At 42.6% G+C, this 15,257-nt stretch overlaps 1 protein-coding gene across 1 annotated transcript in view; it reads left to right on the top strand.

Annotated features, from left to right (window-relative positions):
- Positions 1 to 10,402, top strand: part of ITGAE (integrin subunit alpha E) — a gene marked incomplete in the record, with an annotated part of 67,740 nt that extends 57,338 nt beyond the window's left edge. Inside the window, 5 exon segments of the mRNA XM_035027497.1 lie at positions 91 to 149; positions 431 to 526; positions 2,062 to 2,157; positions 6,769 to 6,879; positions 8,810 to 10,402. Coding sequence (XP_034883388.1) covers positions 91 to 149; positions 431 to 526; positions 2,062 to 2,157; positions 6,769 to 6,879; positions 8,810 to 8,902 — 455 coding nt within the window.
- Positions 10,403 to 15,257: the final 4,855 nt, after the last annotated feature.

The following is a 15,257-nucleotide window of genomic DNA, read 5'->3' on the forward strand; positions in this document are numbered from 1 at the left end:
CAGGGGGCGGGCAGGGGGCGGGCAGGGGGCGGGCAGGGGGCGGGCAGTTTGGCGTCTTCCTCTTCGCACTGTCAGGGGTCTCGTTTCAGGCCCACACCGAGTGCAAGTCTAGGCAGAAGTCAGACCGCTGTGGGAGCGATCCTGCTCGGGTGAGCGCGGCCGTGCGAGGGTGGAGGGAGGGAGGAGGCCCCGAAGCGGGCGGCGGGGGCGGCCCGTGGCTACTTCTGCGGGGCGGCCTCGAGGCTGCCCTCGGTGTCCTCACTGGGCCCCGTTAGCCACGGTGGCGGCTTTGCTTGAGCCAAGCGGAGCGCCGAAACTGTTCACACCCTCCGCTGGGACCTGAACATGCTCTGCGTGCCCAGTGTTAACGTTTTCTGCTTTTGCGCTCAAAAAGGGACTGCGCTAACTATAACCAGAGTCTCCTTTTCAGTCTGTGGAAGAATGGTATTCAGTGAACTGTACCATCACCTCGAATACAGAAAACGTGACGGTGGCCGCGGAGCTGTCCTTGAATCAATCTCAGCAGGTACTTGCGATGGTGAATGCGCCACATTTGATTGTGCTCACGTGCCTCTGCTCGCTCGCTCTCAGAAGAGTTAACAGCATCCCAAATGTAACATGTCCAAAACAGGTGTCCTGATTCACCTTTTGCCCCAGTCTGTTCTTTACACAATTACTTGGGGTAATTGACTAGGGTAACTTACTGTAGTTACTTACCTTAGGAAATACTTGTGACTCCTTCCTTCCCTACGTCCCCATACCTGTTCCAGCGCCAAGCTCTGTCCTTCCACCTCCAAAATAGGTTCTGAATCCATTCACTTCTCTCCATCTCCACTGCTACTGTTGTAGTTCAGGCTACCATCTTTTGCCCAGGCTGTTGCAGTAAAAACTGTCTTTTCCTCCTGCCTCTACTCTTGCCATGCCCTCTACAAATCTTTCTTCACATAACAGCTATTTTAAAGTAAACATTGTGCCGGGGCACCTGGGTGGCTCAGTCGTTAAGCATGCCTTCGGCTCAGGTCATGATCCCGGGGTCCTGGGATCGAGCCCCGCATCAGGCTCCATGCTCAGTGGGAAGCCTGCTTCTCCCTCTCCCACTCCCCGTACTTGTGTTCCCTCTCTCGCTGTCTCTCTCTCTGTCAAATAAATAAAATCTTTTAAAAAAATAAATAAACATTGTGCCATGGCTCTGAAAAGAAAAAAGTGACATTTGAATACACCTAGAGTAAAACACATCTTTTTCAATGGCCTGCAAGGCACTGCATGGTCTAGTCTCTGCTGCTTCAACTTTATCTCCTAGTACTCTCCTCTTTCCCACTTCTTATACTCCAGCTATTCTGTCCTTTTGGTTTCTCCAATATTATTCTGGCCACAGGATCTTTGCACTTGCTGTCCCTTCTGCGTGACACTTTAAAAAAAATTTTCATTTTATTATTTATTTGAGATAGTGAGAGAGAGAGAGAGCATGAGTGGGGGGGAGGGGCAGAGGGAGAGGGAAAGCAGGCTTCCCACTGAGCAGGGAGCCCGATGTGGGGCTCGATCCCAGGACCCTGGGATCATGACCCTAGCCGAAGGCAGACGCTTAACCGATTGAGCCATCCAGGCGTCCCTGCGTGACACTGTACTTCCCCTGTATCTTCATGTGCATGGTTTCTTATATTTAGCTCAGATGTTACCTTCTTAGAGAGGCATTCTCTGATCACTCATTCTAAAGTGGGCACTAGGATCAAGTTTAACTCCTCACAGTGATCCAGATGAGAATGATGAGATCTGAACTGAAGGAGTAGCAGTGAGGGATGGAGAAAAGGGACAGATATGAGAAAGAAAAAAAAAAAGAATTGTCAAAAACTGATTTGGGGCTGGTGAGTGGGGCTGTGACAGGAGGTAAAGTGTAAAGGAAAAGAAATTGGGGAATGATTGCAGGTTTCTTGCTTTGGCAACTTTGTGGTTGCCAAGACCACTAACTAGACAAAGGAATACAGGAGAAGGAACACGTTTAAAGGAAAAGATGCTGTCCCAAAACGATAAGTCTATGTCTAAAATCTACCCTCCATCTTACAGTTACCAAGAGGTGTAACTGAACTGCAGATCGTTGGTGAAATATCTTTCAACAAATCTCTATACGAGAGGCTGAATGCAGAGAACCACAGAACTAAGGTAATCCCTGGCTGTTTTCTGGTTTTCTGAGCGGTGTTCTGGAGAAAACTGTGCCTAGCCTTAGAGCCTCTGTACAAGCACCGCTTCCTGTTTTCAGTCTTGCCACCTCTGATCTTGACTCTACCACAAGCTGCCTCTGTGACCTTGAATTAGTCAGATTATGCCTCAGTTTTCCCATCTTTGAAATGGCAATTGAATAAGAGGGCTAAGCTGAAATAACTATGCTGAAATCAACAGCTGTGTATACTTTGATTTGAAAATGTAGTTTTAAAATTTGCCAAGTGAGAAATTATTTTGTATACATTGACTGTCTTCCTAGTGTGTAGTATCAGTGTTTATAGTATTAACTAGTTACTCAGGAGTGTGTAATTCTTTTATAAATTTTAAACTAAATAGTAGGACTCTTGGGATTCCTTTTGCAAAAGTGTGACCACAAGTCAAACTGAAGTCTATAGGCTAAATGATCTTGACACTTAACCTAGATATGGTTAGGGGTCAGCTGCAGCAGCTGGCTTGAGAGATAATCCATCTGTGGGCTCTTTAGTCAGGCATGATCATTACTGGAGGGAATGTTAAGAGAGTGAGGCTGGATTGCTAAATACTAGGTTCTGTGATTTCCTTCCTGGAGGAGGAGAAAGGAACAGTTCTCCAGACATGTCAGAAATAACATTGCCTTTTATTTTTAAGTATTTCTAATACAAAAAGTTACATGGAAGAAAGAGAAGTGCTCCATTATCCCAAGGCCCAGATTTTTTTTTTTTTAATAGAAGAGCAAGAAAATCCAAGCCTTACAGAAAAATATCAAATGAAAAATAATGGTCCCTCATTCCCCCTCTTCCCATGTCCCCAACTCCCTCTTCCCAAAGAGTGCTACAGTTAACAGTTTCGTATATGCACATATATATAATTTATTTCCCTCTCTTACTGATGCTTTCATTTCTGTACATAGATTCCCCATAATTATTTTCCTTTCTTTAAATTCAATACCCTAAGCAAAGTATTAAGTTGTTTCTGACAATAAGCAACTAAGGTAGAATGAACCTATGAGTATAAATAGCCATGTATCCAAGTGCATTTCATCTGCAAGTAGGGGAAAACTCCCACTAATGTACCATAAAGGCATCTGTTGTTTGGTCAACAGCCTGGCTCCTTTGGATCTTGTGCCCTACAGTCTGTGTTGGTAATGCCTTCCCTTGTGGCCAGCACAAAGGTACCACCTCTCCCAGTGCTGTTTTCATGTGGCAGGACACAAAACAGGAAGCAAGAGATCAGTAGCAAAAGGAGTTTTTCTAAGTGTGTCTTCCCTTTTTAGGGAGGGAAATTTTCCTAAAAACTCCCAGCAGCTATCTCCTTACATCTTTTCAGTGAGAACTGGATCTCCTCTTGGTCACTGGCAAAGGGGAATAGCTCTGTCATGATTAGCTTAGACCAGTCATGATTTCTGAATGAAAATTAAAAGGAGAGAATGGTTGTTGGGTAGGCCACCATCAATCAGTGTTTGACTGCAAGCACTAGTATCCTGTGTCCTTCTCTCTTCACCTTCACCAGGGTAGCTTTAGGTCAAATTTGGAACCTGTGGGTTTAGAAGAGGAAAAAGGAAAGAGGCTTTGAGAAAGAGGAACATTTCTTCTACTGAAATCTGCCCTGTTACATCACTGTGACCTTGGGACTTCATTACTTTCCTAAACCCAGATTCTCAAGACCTTCCCCCTGCCCCCCACTTCACTCTTCCATGGAAGAAAAACCAGCTCTCTTCTTGTTCTTCCTCCCTCTCTGTTGCTTTGCTCCCTCCCTATTCTCAAGGCCCAGAACTTACTCCTATTAAGCTCAGCTACATATGAATTAAATAGTTGCCTGGAGGATCAACAGTAGGAAGTAACCAGCATTTATAACTTAATTAGAAGAGGCCTTAAAGGTAAATTTGTTCAGGGGCGCCTGGGTGGCTCAGTCAGTTGAGCATTCAGCTCTTGGTTTCAGCTCAGGTCATGATCTCAGGGTCGAGGAATGGAGCCCCGCATCAGTCTCTGTGCTCAGCACAGAGTCCACTAAAGATTCTCTCCCTCTTCCTCTGCCTTCTCCTGCTTGCACAAGTGCATGCGTGTGTGCACACGCGCGTGCTCGCTCAGAAATAAAAAAATATTAAAGTTAAGTTTGTCCAGCTTGCCAACCCATACAGAAATTATCTCCAAAGCCCCCCGACCTTGGTGCTTAAACATGTGCATGAAAGGAACTCAGTGTTTGGGCAGGCAGAGAAGTTTTGGTGGCCCTCTGGCCCCACTTAAGTCCTGGGAAGCTCTGGCCATGGGAGGGCCATCACTTTCCAGCTGAGTCTTGTTAGTGAGAAGAGGGCTTAGACTCCTAAAATTGAGACAGCCTTTAGACAACAATGCTGGGGATGGCTTCTAATAGGACTACTCTCTAAGTACAGCTGACTCTTGAACAACATGACTCCCTACGTAGTCAAAAACCCATGTATAACCTTGGACTCCCCAAAAACTTTACAAATAGCATACTATGGACCAGAAGCCTTATTGTATTAAATACTGTATTTTTTTTTTTTTTTTTAAGATTTTATTTGTCAGAGAGAGAGAGAGCACAAGCAGGGGGAGCGGCAGGCAGAGGGAGAAGCAGGCCCCCTGCTGAGCAGGGAGCCCAATGTGGGACTCGATCCCAGGACCCTGGGATCATGACCTGAGCCGAAGGCAGACCCTTAACCAACCAAGCCACCCAGGCATCCCTTAAATACTGTATTCTTATAATAAAGTAAGCTAGAGAAAAGAAAATGTTAAGAAAATCATAAAAGATACATTTACAGTACTGTATTTATCCAAAAAAATATGAATATAAGTGGACCTATGCAGTTCAAACCCGTGTGGTTGAAGGATCAACTGTAGTATACATGCATGCCATTTTGCATTTATTATTGTGTCTTTGAGGTAACGTACACTTTAGTTTGGTGAAGAGCAGACAAGTATCTTTGTCATGTTTCGTGTGGGATTTGTGCAAGGTCAAAAAGAGCTGTCAGAACAGAGTTGAAAAGGACTTAGCGATCATTTAAAATAGGTCATCATTTTGGGGCTCAAGGACACAGAGTGGCATAGCTGGATGTAGAACTGATTTTCTGTCTTTCAGTGTTCTCTAAAACCTAGAGACCATAATTCTCTGAGACTTCTGTTAAAGTGTCAAAGAATCTTTAACAGATCTCCTGACAGAAAAATAACTGAAAGCATTTTGTTCCTTAGATAATTTTGTTGTGCAGTTATTGGTGTGTTTTTTCCATCCAATTTTTGTTCTCTTTGCTTTTCATGGATTCCTTTGGTATATCTAGCTCAGAGATTATTTAACCGTGGCCAGTCTACTAATGAGCTCATCAAAGGCATTCTTCATTTCTGTTACACAGGTTTTTGGTTTTTTTTTTTATCTCTAGCATATTTTTTTGGTTCTTTCCTGGGGTTTCCATCTCTCTGCTTACGTTACCTATCTGTTCTTTGTCTTTGTTCTTGCATGCTGTCTCCTTATCCATTAGAGCCCTTACCATATTAATCATAGTTGTTTTAATTTTCAGGTCTGATAATTCAAACATCCTTTCTCTGTCTGGTTCTGATGCTTGCTTTGTGTCTTCAAATTGTGTTTTTTGCCTTTTGATGTGTTTTATAATTTTTTTATTTTCTTTTTTTTCCTGATAATTTTTTCTTGATAGCTGGACATGATGTACCAGGTAAAAGGAACTGCTGTAAATAGGTCTTTATTAATGTGGTGAGGTGTCGGGAGGGGAGTGCTCTACCATCCTATGACTAGGTTCAGTCTTTTAGTGAGCCTATGCTTCGGGGCTGTGAACTTTACATTTTCACATGTTTCTCATTTTTTTCAACCCCCTTATGTGGGACAGGATACCTAGAGTGGGCTTGAGTTGGGTATTTCCCTTACCCCAGGTCAGTTGGACTCTGGTAATACCTTAGCAGGTTAGGCTCCAGTTAACTAGTTTCCCCTGAGGGTAGGCCAAAAAGAGTACTGGGGCCTCTTTCAAAATGGTTCCTTTTTCTCTCCCCTTGCCAGAAGCACAAAGGGATTTTTCTCTAGTATTTACTGTAGGAACCTGGTAAAGCTCCTGGAGGAAAACCTTATAGTGTTGTGGGGGCTCCATTATGACTGGGTTCCCTTGAGTTTTTAACTCTGAGAGTTGTCAATACTGAGCTTCTCATAATTCATCAATTACAGATCAGATTTTCTCACCCCAGCACTGGGAAGCCTCTACTCCCTATATTTCTCTCTCTCTCTCACCAGTCCTGGGGGCAGCAGTTTGCCAGGTGTCTTTCCCTCTCTTAGGAAGTCAAGAATTGTTGACTTTTCAGTCTGTTCAGCTTTGTACTTGTTAGTACGGAGTGGTGCCTGCCATGCACTCTACATGTGGGACCAGAAACTGGAAGTCTCGACGTTAGATAATTTTAGATGATGCATCAAGAAACATTTAGCTTTTTGCTTTACTGTCAGCCTTGGTCAATATACAGAATGTTGCCATGTTCTCATATTTTGCTCCTTAAAATAACATGAAGAATTTTTTTCTCACCTGCGTTAGCAGACTTGTTGGATGATCTCCTTGTCTCGTTTCAGATCACTATCATCTTCCTGAAAGAGGAGTATTATTTGTCTGTCATCATTATTATTGGAAGCAGTGTTAGTGGCCTTCTGGTTTTGACTGCGATTGTAATCATCCTATTCCAGGTCAGTTCTACTCGTGTGAAATATCAGAGTACAGAGAGATTTTCCTAAAGTAGATATGATGATCATTACCCTTTTTAAATCCTTTACTTTCCTTCCCCTCTTTTTTTTTTTTTAAAGATTTTCTATTTATTTATTTGACAGAGAGAGACACAGCGAGAGAGGGAACACAAGCAGGGGGAGTGGGAGAGGGAGAAGCAGGCTTCCCGCTGAGCAGGGAGCCCGATGTGGGGCTCGATCCCAGCACCCTGGGATCATGACCTGAGCCAAAGGCAGATGCTTAACGACTGAGCCACCCAGGCGCCCCTCCTTCCCCTCTTTTAATGTTCCAACTTTTTTACTGCTTTCAAGACCCTTACTCTGTGGCCTCCACCCCTCTCTACCCTTAGGTCTTGCTTTTTCCTCTAAACACGTGTAACTCAATACGTTTAGTGTCTCTGTCCTTGCTATCTGTACTGCCATCCCCCCACACCAATGCCTTTTCCCACTTTTTCACCTTGTTCACACTATTCCCTTAAATCTCAGCCCAGAGATTCCTCAGTCCTCTGGGCTGAGTTATATGTTTTCCCTGTGAATAAGCTCCTTTCTGGAAACCCAAGTGGCAGTCATCACACTGTATGGTAATTATTTTTGTTTCTACCCGATTGTGAGTTTTTAAAAAAATTTTTTTTTAATTTTTAAGCAATGTCTACACCCAGCGTGGGGCTCAGACTTACAGCCCTGAGATCAAGAGTCACTGAGCTAGCCAGGTGCTCCTAGATTGTGAGTTTCTTGATGTAGGAGGCCATACTATTCATAGTAGGCTGAGTATTTTTACATAAATAAGATCCTTTACAGCTGAAACTATAATACTTTGCAGAATTAGTTAAGTTAAAAAGGTTAAGGAACTTTGGGGCTTAAGGGGAAGGTGATTTTTCACTTCTGACTGGAGAATGAGCACCAGAAAAGGTTTGTGGAAAGGCAACATTTAAGATGGATTTTGTACAGATGTAGTGAAAAGAAGGGGCACATGCACCCCAATGTTCATAGCAGCGATGCCCACAATAGCCAAACTGTGGAAGGAGGAGATGTCCTTCAACAGATGAATGGATAAAGAAGATGTGGTCCATATATACAATGGAATATTACTCAGCCACCAGAAAGGATGAATACCCACCATTTGCATAGACATGGATGGAACTGGAGGGGATGATGCTAAGTGAAGTAAGACAAGCAGAGAAAGACAATTATCATATAGTTTCACTCATATGTGGAACATAAGGAATAGTGCTGAGGACCACAGGGGAAGGGAGGGAAAACTGAATGGGAAGAAATCAGAGAGGGAGATAAATCACAAGAGACTCTTGACTCCGGGAAACAAACAGGGTTACGGAAGGGAGGGGGGTGGGGGAAAGGGGTAACTGGGTGATGGGTATTGATGAGGGCATGTGTTGTGATGAGCACTGGGTGTTATATGCAACTAATGAATCGTTGAACACTACATCAAAAACTAGTGATGTACTATATGTTGGCTAATTGAATTTAAATAAAAAATTTTTTTAAATAAAATCATTCCTGATTAAAAGAAAAAGACAGGGCGCCTGGGTGGCTCAGTTGGTTAAGCGACTGCCTTCGGCTCAGGTCATGATCCTGGAGTTCCCGGATAGAGTCCCGCATCGGGCTCCCTGCTCAGCGAGGAGCCTGCTTCTCCCTCTAACCCTCCTCCCTCTCATGTACTCTCTCTCTCATTCTCGCTCTCTCAAATAAATAAATAAATCTTAAAAAAAAAAAAAAGAAAAAGACAGATATTGAAGGATCGGGTTATCAGGGAGAGATTCAGAGGAGGCATGAAAAAGCAGAGGAGTATAGGAGCTATTTTGGCAACTAGATAATGGTTTTCTAAAACAGGTGGGTATCTTAGGCCTATAATGGGACTTCCCCTCCTTTGTTTTAGTGTGGCTTTTTTAAAAGAAAATACCAACACCTGAACTTGGACAGCACAAGGAAGACCCAGCTGAAATCCGAGAATCTGCTTGCAGAAGATTAGGACCAGGTTCCTCATCTGTTGGGAGAGAACATCAACCAGTCTTGGTGTCGTTCCTTTTTTTTTTTTTTTTAAGATGATCTAGAGTAGAATCTAACAAGTTGTGGAATATTGTTTTTTAACCATACATTGTACTAAAAGTGTTTGTGTGTTGTGCAGAAAATAAACTTGGTAAACATCTGATATTAAATAAAATTAAACTGTTTTCTTTTTAGAAGTGCCTTTAATACAGAAACATAATATACTTTGTGATACCTTTTTCCCCAAGAGGAGGTACAGCAATTTCCAACCTTATTTTCCTAAAAATGCTTTTTCTTGGCATTTCTATTAATGTCTCCCAGTGTAGTCTTCTACAAAGTACCTCTTGAGGGACAGTGGTGAGAAACATTTCCTAGTCTGGCATTTTCAAGATCCTAAGATGTTGCCTATTATTTCAAATCAGGCCATAAAAAAGCACCGCCTATAACAAATGTAAAAAGGAGAAAAACTAAAGTCACCAAAACAGGAACTAGGGAGGCGAAGAGAAAACGAAGACTTTGATCTGTAGTTTCATTTCTGTTGTATTTAATACACTGTGTTAATCCTTACCCAGCTTCCAGCTTAGTGACTTGCTCAGGGAGACTCTTGTTCCTCGGTAAATACTGTCACTGGGAGAGAGCACTGTTGTACAGGCGGAGATGGAACCTGGCCTGGGAGTTGGGGGCACAGAGATTAGGGCCTCGTTACAGGCTGGCTTTGTTTTTAGTATCTTACTTTATCTTTATGCCCCATGTTAAAACTCGACCCATCTCCCTACTCCTAACCCTGCAATGGAGCAATCTTTGTTTTCATGGATCATAAAAGTTACTGCATAAAAATTAAATGGTGTATCAGTATATAATGTAGAAAGTAATCCTTGTTTTTCATTCAGATGCTATCATTTCTTTTAAATTTTTTTTTTTTTCTGAAATTTATATGTGTATAAGGTATGAATTAGGGACTGAGTTTCGGTTTTGTTTGTTTGTTTTCTCCCAGAAGCATAACTTTTACCACACCACTTACTGAAATAACCACCTCCTTTGCTTATCCACACTCTCCTGTGTCACAGGGGCTGAAAGTCTTTAAACATTTCCCAGACTCCCTTGCGGTGGGTTTCTAGTTTAGGTTTTGCCAGTGAGAGGCACTTGCTTGAGACTGGAAGGTGCAAAGAAGTGTTTCTTTTTGCCATGGCCTCCAGCAGTGGTGGCAACTTCCCGCACCTCCTGACTCTGGGTGATACCAGCTCTCCTGTTTTTATTTTCCAGCCCTCCTGACAGATTTGAAACATAACTCTCTTTATTAAATCCCTTTCTGCTTGAAATATCTAGAGTGGCTTCTGTTTTCTTATTGACCCTGAGTCTAATTATATTATTTCCAATGAATAATAGTTGTCCCTATGTCATTTATTGAAATGCTCATTAATAATTTGAAGTTCTGCTGTTACTCCTTGTGAAATTCATATACATATAAATTCTGGAAATTTAATTTTGTTTCACTGGCCTGTTTCTTCCTGTACCAGTACCACAACTGAAGGGACACTTTCTAGCATTACACAAATGATAAATTCAAAACAGCACAAAGGTATCTAAAAAAGGAAATGTCAGTCTCCCTCTCCTCTCCACCTCCAAAATCTTTCCAAATGCAATCACTGTTAATAAATTTTTAGATATTCTTTAAAAATATTCCTATGCATATACCAGCATAAGCTTTTTCTCTAGATATATTTATATACATACAAATCTGTATATAAATGGAATTACATTGTACCTAGTGTCCCACCTCCTGCTTTTTCATCTAATAGATTCTAGGTATTTTTCAAAAGCAACATCTGCAGATCTACCCTAGTCTTTTTTAAGATTTTATTTATTTGACAGAGACAATGCGAGAGAGGGAACACAAGCAGGGGGAGTGGGAGAGGGAGAAGCAGGCTTCCCGCGGAGCAGGGAGCCCAATGCGGGGCTCGATGCCAGGACCCTGGGATCATGACCTGAGCCGAAGGCAGATGCTGAACGACTGGGCCACCCAGGCACCCCTCAATTAAATTTTTTTTCATAGATGATGGCAACCTCCAAAAAGTTTTTACCAGTTTATACCCATGCTTAGAGTATATGAAGTGCCACCATGTACCTTGTCACCACTGGGCACCATCAAACTTTATTTTGCTAACCTGCTCATTGTAAAAAATGGTATCCTGGGGTGCCTGGGTGGCTCAGTTGGTTAAGCGACTGCCTTCGGCTCAGGTCATGATCCTGGAGTCCCGGAATCGAGTCCCGCATCAGGCTCCCTCCCTGCTCAGCAGGGAGTCTGCTTCTCCCTCTGACCCTCCCCCCTCTCATGTGCTCTCTCTCTGTCTCTCTCTCTCAAATAAATAAAATCTTAAAAAAAAAAAAATGGTATCCTGTTTTTGATACCAGTTTTCATCATTATAACTTTGCAGTAAATTTTGATACCTGATAGGACATTTTCATTCTTTTTTTTTTTTTTTAAGATTTTACTTATTTATTTGAGAGAGAGAGAATGAGAGAGAGCACGAGAGGGAAGAGGGCAGAGGGGAAGCAGACTCCCTGCCAAGGAGGGAGCCCGATGCGGCACTCGATCCCGGGACTCCAGGATCATGACCCGAGCCGAAGGCAGTCGCTTAACCAACTGAGCCACCCAGGCGCCCCAGGACATTTTCATTCTTAAGAAAAATTACTGATTATATTTTTTCACATAGTTCTTAGTATCTGTGTTTCAAATTCACAAAAGAAACTCTTTGGGATTTTAATTTAGATGTACAGATTAAGTTGGGAAGAATTGCTTTCTTTACGGTATTGTTTTCCTACTCAGAAATATGACATTTTTCCACTTGCTGAGATTTTTTTTTTTGAGATTTATTTGTCAGAGACGCCTGGGTGGCTCAGTCGGTTAAGCATCTGCCTTCGACTCAGGTCATGATCCCAAGATCCTGGGATCGAGGCCCGCATTGGGCTCCCTGCTCAGTGGAGAACATGCTTCTCCCTCTCCCTCTGTCCCTCCCCCTACCTCTGCTCCTCCCCCCTGCTCATGTGTGTTCTCTCTCTCTCTCAAATAAATAAAATCTTTAAAAAAAAAAAAAAGAGGGGCACCTGGGTGGCTCAGTCGGTTAAGCGACTGCCTTCGGTTCAGGTCGTGATCCTGGAGTCCCAGGATCGAGTCCCGCATCGGGCTCCCTGCTCAGTGGGGAGTCTGCTTCTTCCTCTGACCCTCCCCCCTCTCGTACATACTCTCTCTCACTCTCTCTCTCAAATAAATAAAATCTTAAAAAAAAAAAAAAAAGGTTTGTCAGAGAACACAAGCAGGGGGAGTGGGAGAGGGAGAAGCAGACTCCCCACTGAGCAGGGAGCCCGATGTGGGGCTCAAACCCAGGACCCTGGGATCATGACCTGAGCCGAAGGCAGACGCTTAACGACTGAGCCACATACGCGTTCCCTGTACTTTGTTTTTTAATAGCTTCTTAGTTGATTCTCTGGGATTTTCGAAGGAGAAAATGCTATCTGGAAATAATGGTGATTTGGAGTCTTATATTTATACTCTTTTCACCCTTATTTCTTTGACTAGAACTTGTAGAGCTCTGAAAAGTTAATGGGATTGCTCTGTACCCTCCACTGCCTGGCCCACAGCCTGCCCATGGTCCCACTCCCTGCCATCCTGCCTTTGGGCAATTTCTGGGGCTTTGGTTGGAAAACCCACCCACTTCTCACGGAGCCTCTTATTGTGTTAAATCACCAGGCTCTTTGGCATGATCTACTTTTCTGTTGATCTGATTCCATCTGCTTCACTTCTTTCAGGAATTCCTTCATGTTTTTAGTCCCTTTATTATATTGTTCTCTGTTTCCAATGCTATAGTTCTCCATTCTTTCTATTTCTTGAATTATTTCAGAGCATTTGCCTTTGAGGGCAAAGAGGTAAGTTTGCTTCGATATTTCTCTGTTGTTGGGCTCAGGAGTTATGTCCAAATTTTTAGTGTTATAGGTGACTTACAGCCCTTGCTTTTATACTATTTTATTACAAATAAAACCCTACTCTGATTGTAACAGTCAAGCCTTATATTGAGCACCTATGATCTGTTGACTGACAGCTGTGCTGATCGGATTGGAGTTAAGCCAATGCAATTGTAGTTAAGAGACTACATAAGGGACTGGCCTGAGAAGGGAGGAGACTTCTGAAGAGACATGATTAGATTTTACAAATTCATGTGCTGTAGCTTGGACCAAGGCCTTGTCTTTATTCTAAAAGATGCCTTTCTAGTGCCAGGCATTTTCCATTTCCTGTTTACCCTCCTCTGCCTGGGAACAGGAAGTGCCAAAGCTTATATAGATCTAAGGGCAGTGGGTCACAGCCACTGTCCTAACCAGATAAAGGACCAGCATGAGGTCAGCTGGACCCCAGCATGGGGAAAATGCCCCTTGTGATTTCTCTGTTTTCATTTCCCCTGTTACAGGCTAATGAGTACAGATTCAAATAACCTTTTTCTCTTGGGATACCATCAGAACTTTGGATTTGGTTGTTGGAGGGATGACATCAAGCAGATGTGAAAACCTAAATCTGTCAAACTTTTTTAGGCCTAATTAAATTTTGAGAAAGGATTGCTTCATATGGCCAAGTCCAGCAGCCTTACGTTATCCACAAATAGTGTATACTCTATGCACATCTCTACCCCTTCAAGGAGGGGTATTTACTTAAGATCAGGATCTAGGTATTTTGGGGTCTCCTAGCTATAATTAGTAACGGTGAACCTGGTAATAGTGCCGGAATTCTACCATTACTTTTTTTAAAAAAGATTTTAAGTAATCTCTACACCCAACAGGGGGCCCAAACCCACAACCCTGAGATCAAGAGTTGCATGCTCCACCGATTGAGCCAGCCAGCCGTGTCATTACTTTAAGAACAAATTTAGTAAATGGAATCAAGGGAAACATTGAACCACTTTAAGGAGAGTAGTTCTAATATCAGAGTTCAGGAAGTAGCTGGATGCACCTAAATAGACAATTCCCAACTTCAGTTAACTAACTTGACTGATTAATAGAACAATATTTTGGGGTGCCTGGGTGGTTCAATCGGGATCAAGCCCCGCATCGGGCTCCCCGCTCCACAGGAAGCCTGCTTCTCCCTCTTCCACTCCCCCACTTGTGTTCCCTCTCTCGCTGTGTCTCTCTCTGTCAAGTAAATAAATAAAATCTTTAAAAAAAAACCGATTTAAATAGAACCATATTTTGAAAAGTACATAAATAATAACAATGTCATAGTAAGATCATAGTAAAAAGTGAAAAATTGGGGCACCTGGGTGGCACAGTTAGTTAAGCATCAGACTCTTGGTTTCAGCTCAGGTTGTGATCTCAGGGTTGTGAGGTCAACCCCCACCTCGGACTCTGCTCTCAGCGTGGAGTCTGCAGGAGATTCTCTCTCCCTCTCCCTCTGCCCTTCCTGCTCATGCTCTTTCTCTTTCAAATAAATCTTTAAAAAAAAAAAAAAGGTGAGAAGTTGCCTTTGTCACACCCTGCCCCATCCGAGCCCCTCCTTAGAAGCTGAGGTGAACTGGTTTAGCATATATCCTTCCAGGCTTTATTCTGTGCATTTATAAATATTCACACATATACATAAATAGTATATAGTTTTGGGGTTTTGTTTTCTTTTACATAAATAGAATCATATATTCTGCCATTTGTGAGAATCTGTGACCATTTTCAAGGAACTGGTGTCAGAGAAAAAATACTGCTGCCAATTGTGAGTGGAGTGGATAGGGACAGGTGACACCTTAGGTTAATGTGTCTTTGGGGAATTAATAACTTAAATTTGCATAGCTCTTTACAGTTCATAAAGAGCCCCTTTCAACTTTTTCCAAAAGTGCAATTAAAGACATTTTTGTAATTGCTATACAATGCCAAAGAGCTTTCCAGAAGGATTGAGCCATGTTACACAGTTAGCAGCATGAACATGTTCTGGGATCTCTGTTTTTACGTAACTTGTTTGCTTGATTGGGTGTATGATCATAGCTTTAGTTTACTTTCCTTTTGCTGGCAAGACCATGTATTTTCCCATGAAATAAGATTACTTTGTTTTTTCCCCTCTGTGCCTTACTTTTTCTTTCTTGTCAAGTTAAAATATGGCCCTGGTATTTTCTCATTAGCTCTTCTGAACTGCACCATCTTCTGGGATAGAAGTAAGAGAAGTATTTCTCCCTCTGAACTCTGGAGCCTCTGGGGGAGTAAGGGTGATTTGACTCAGAATTGGAGCAATGTGACTTCCAGAATGGGGGAACTGAGTCATACAAATTTGCTGGTGAGCATTAGGAAGTAGTAGTCCTTACTGGTAGTCTGTC

Source organism: Mirounga leonina, unplaced genomic scaffold (assembly GCF_011800145.1).
Source record: "Mirounga leonina isolate KUSES-001 unplaced genomic scaffold, KU_Mleo_1.0 Mir_200, whole genome shotgun sequence".
Classification (NCBI taxonomy): domain Eukaryota; kingdom Metazoa; phylum Chordata; class Mammalia; order Carnivora; family Phocidae; genus Mirounga; species Mirounga leonina.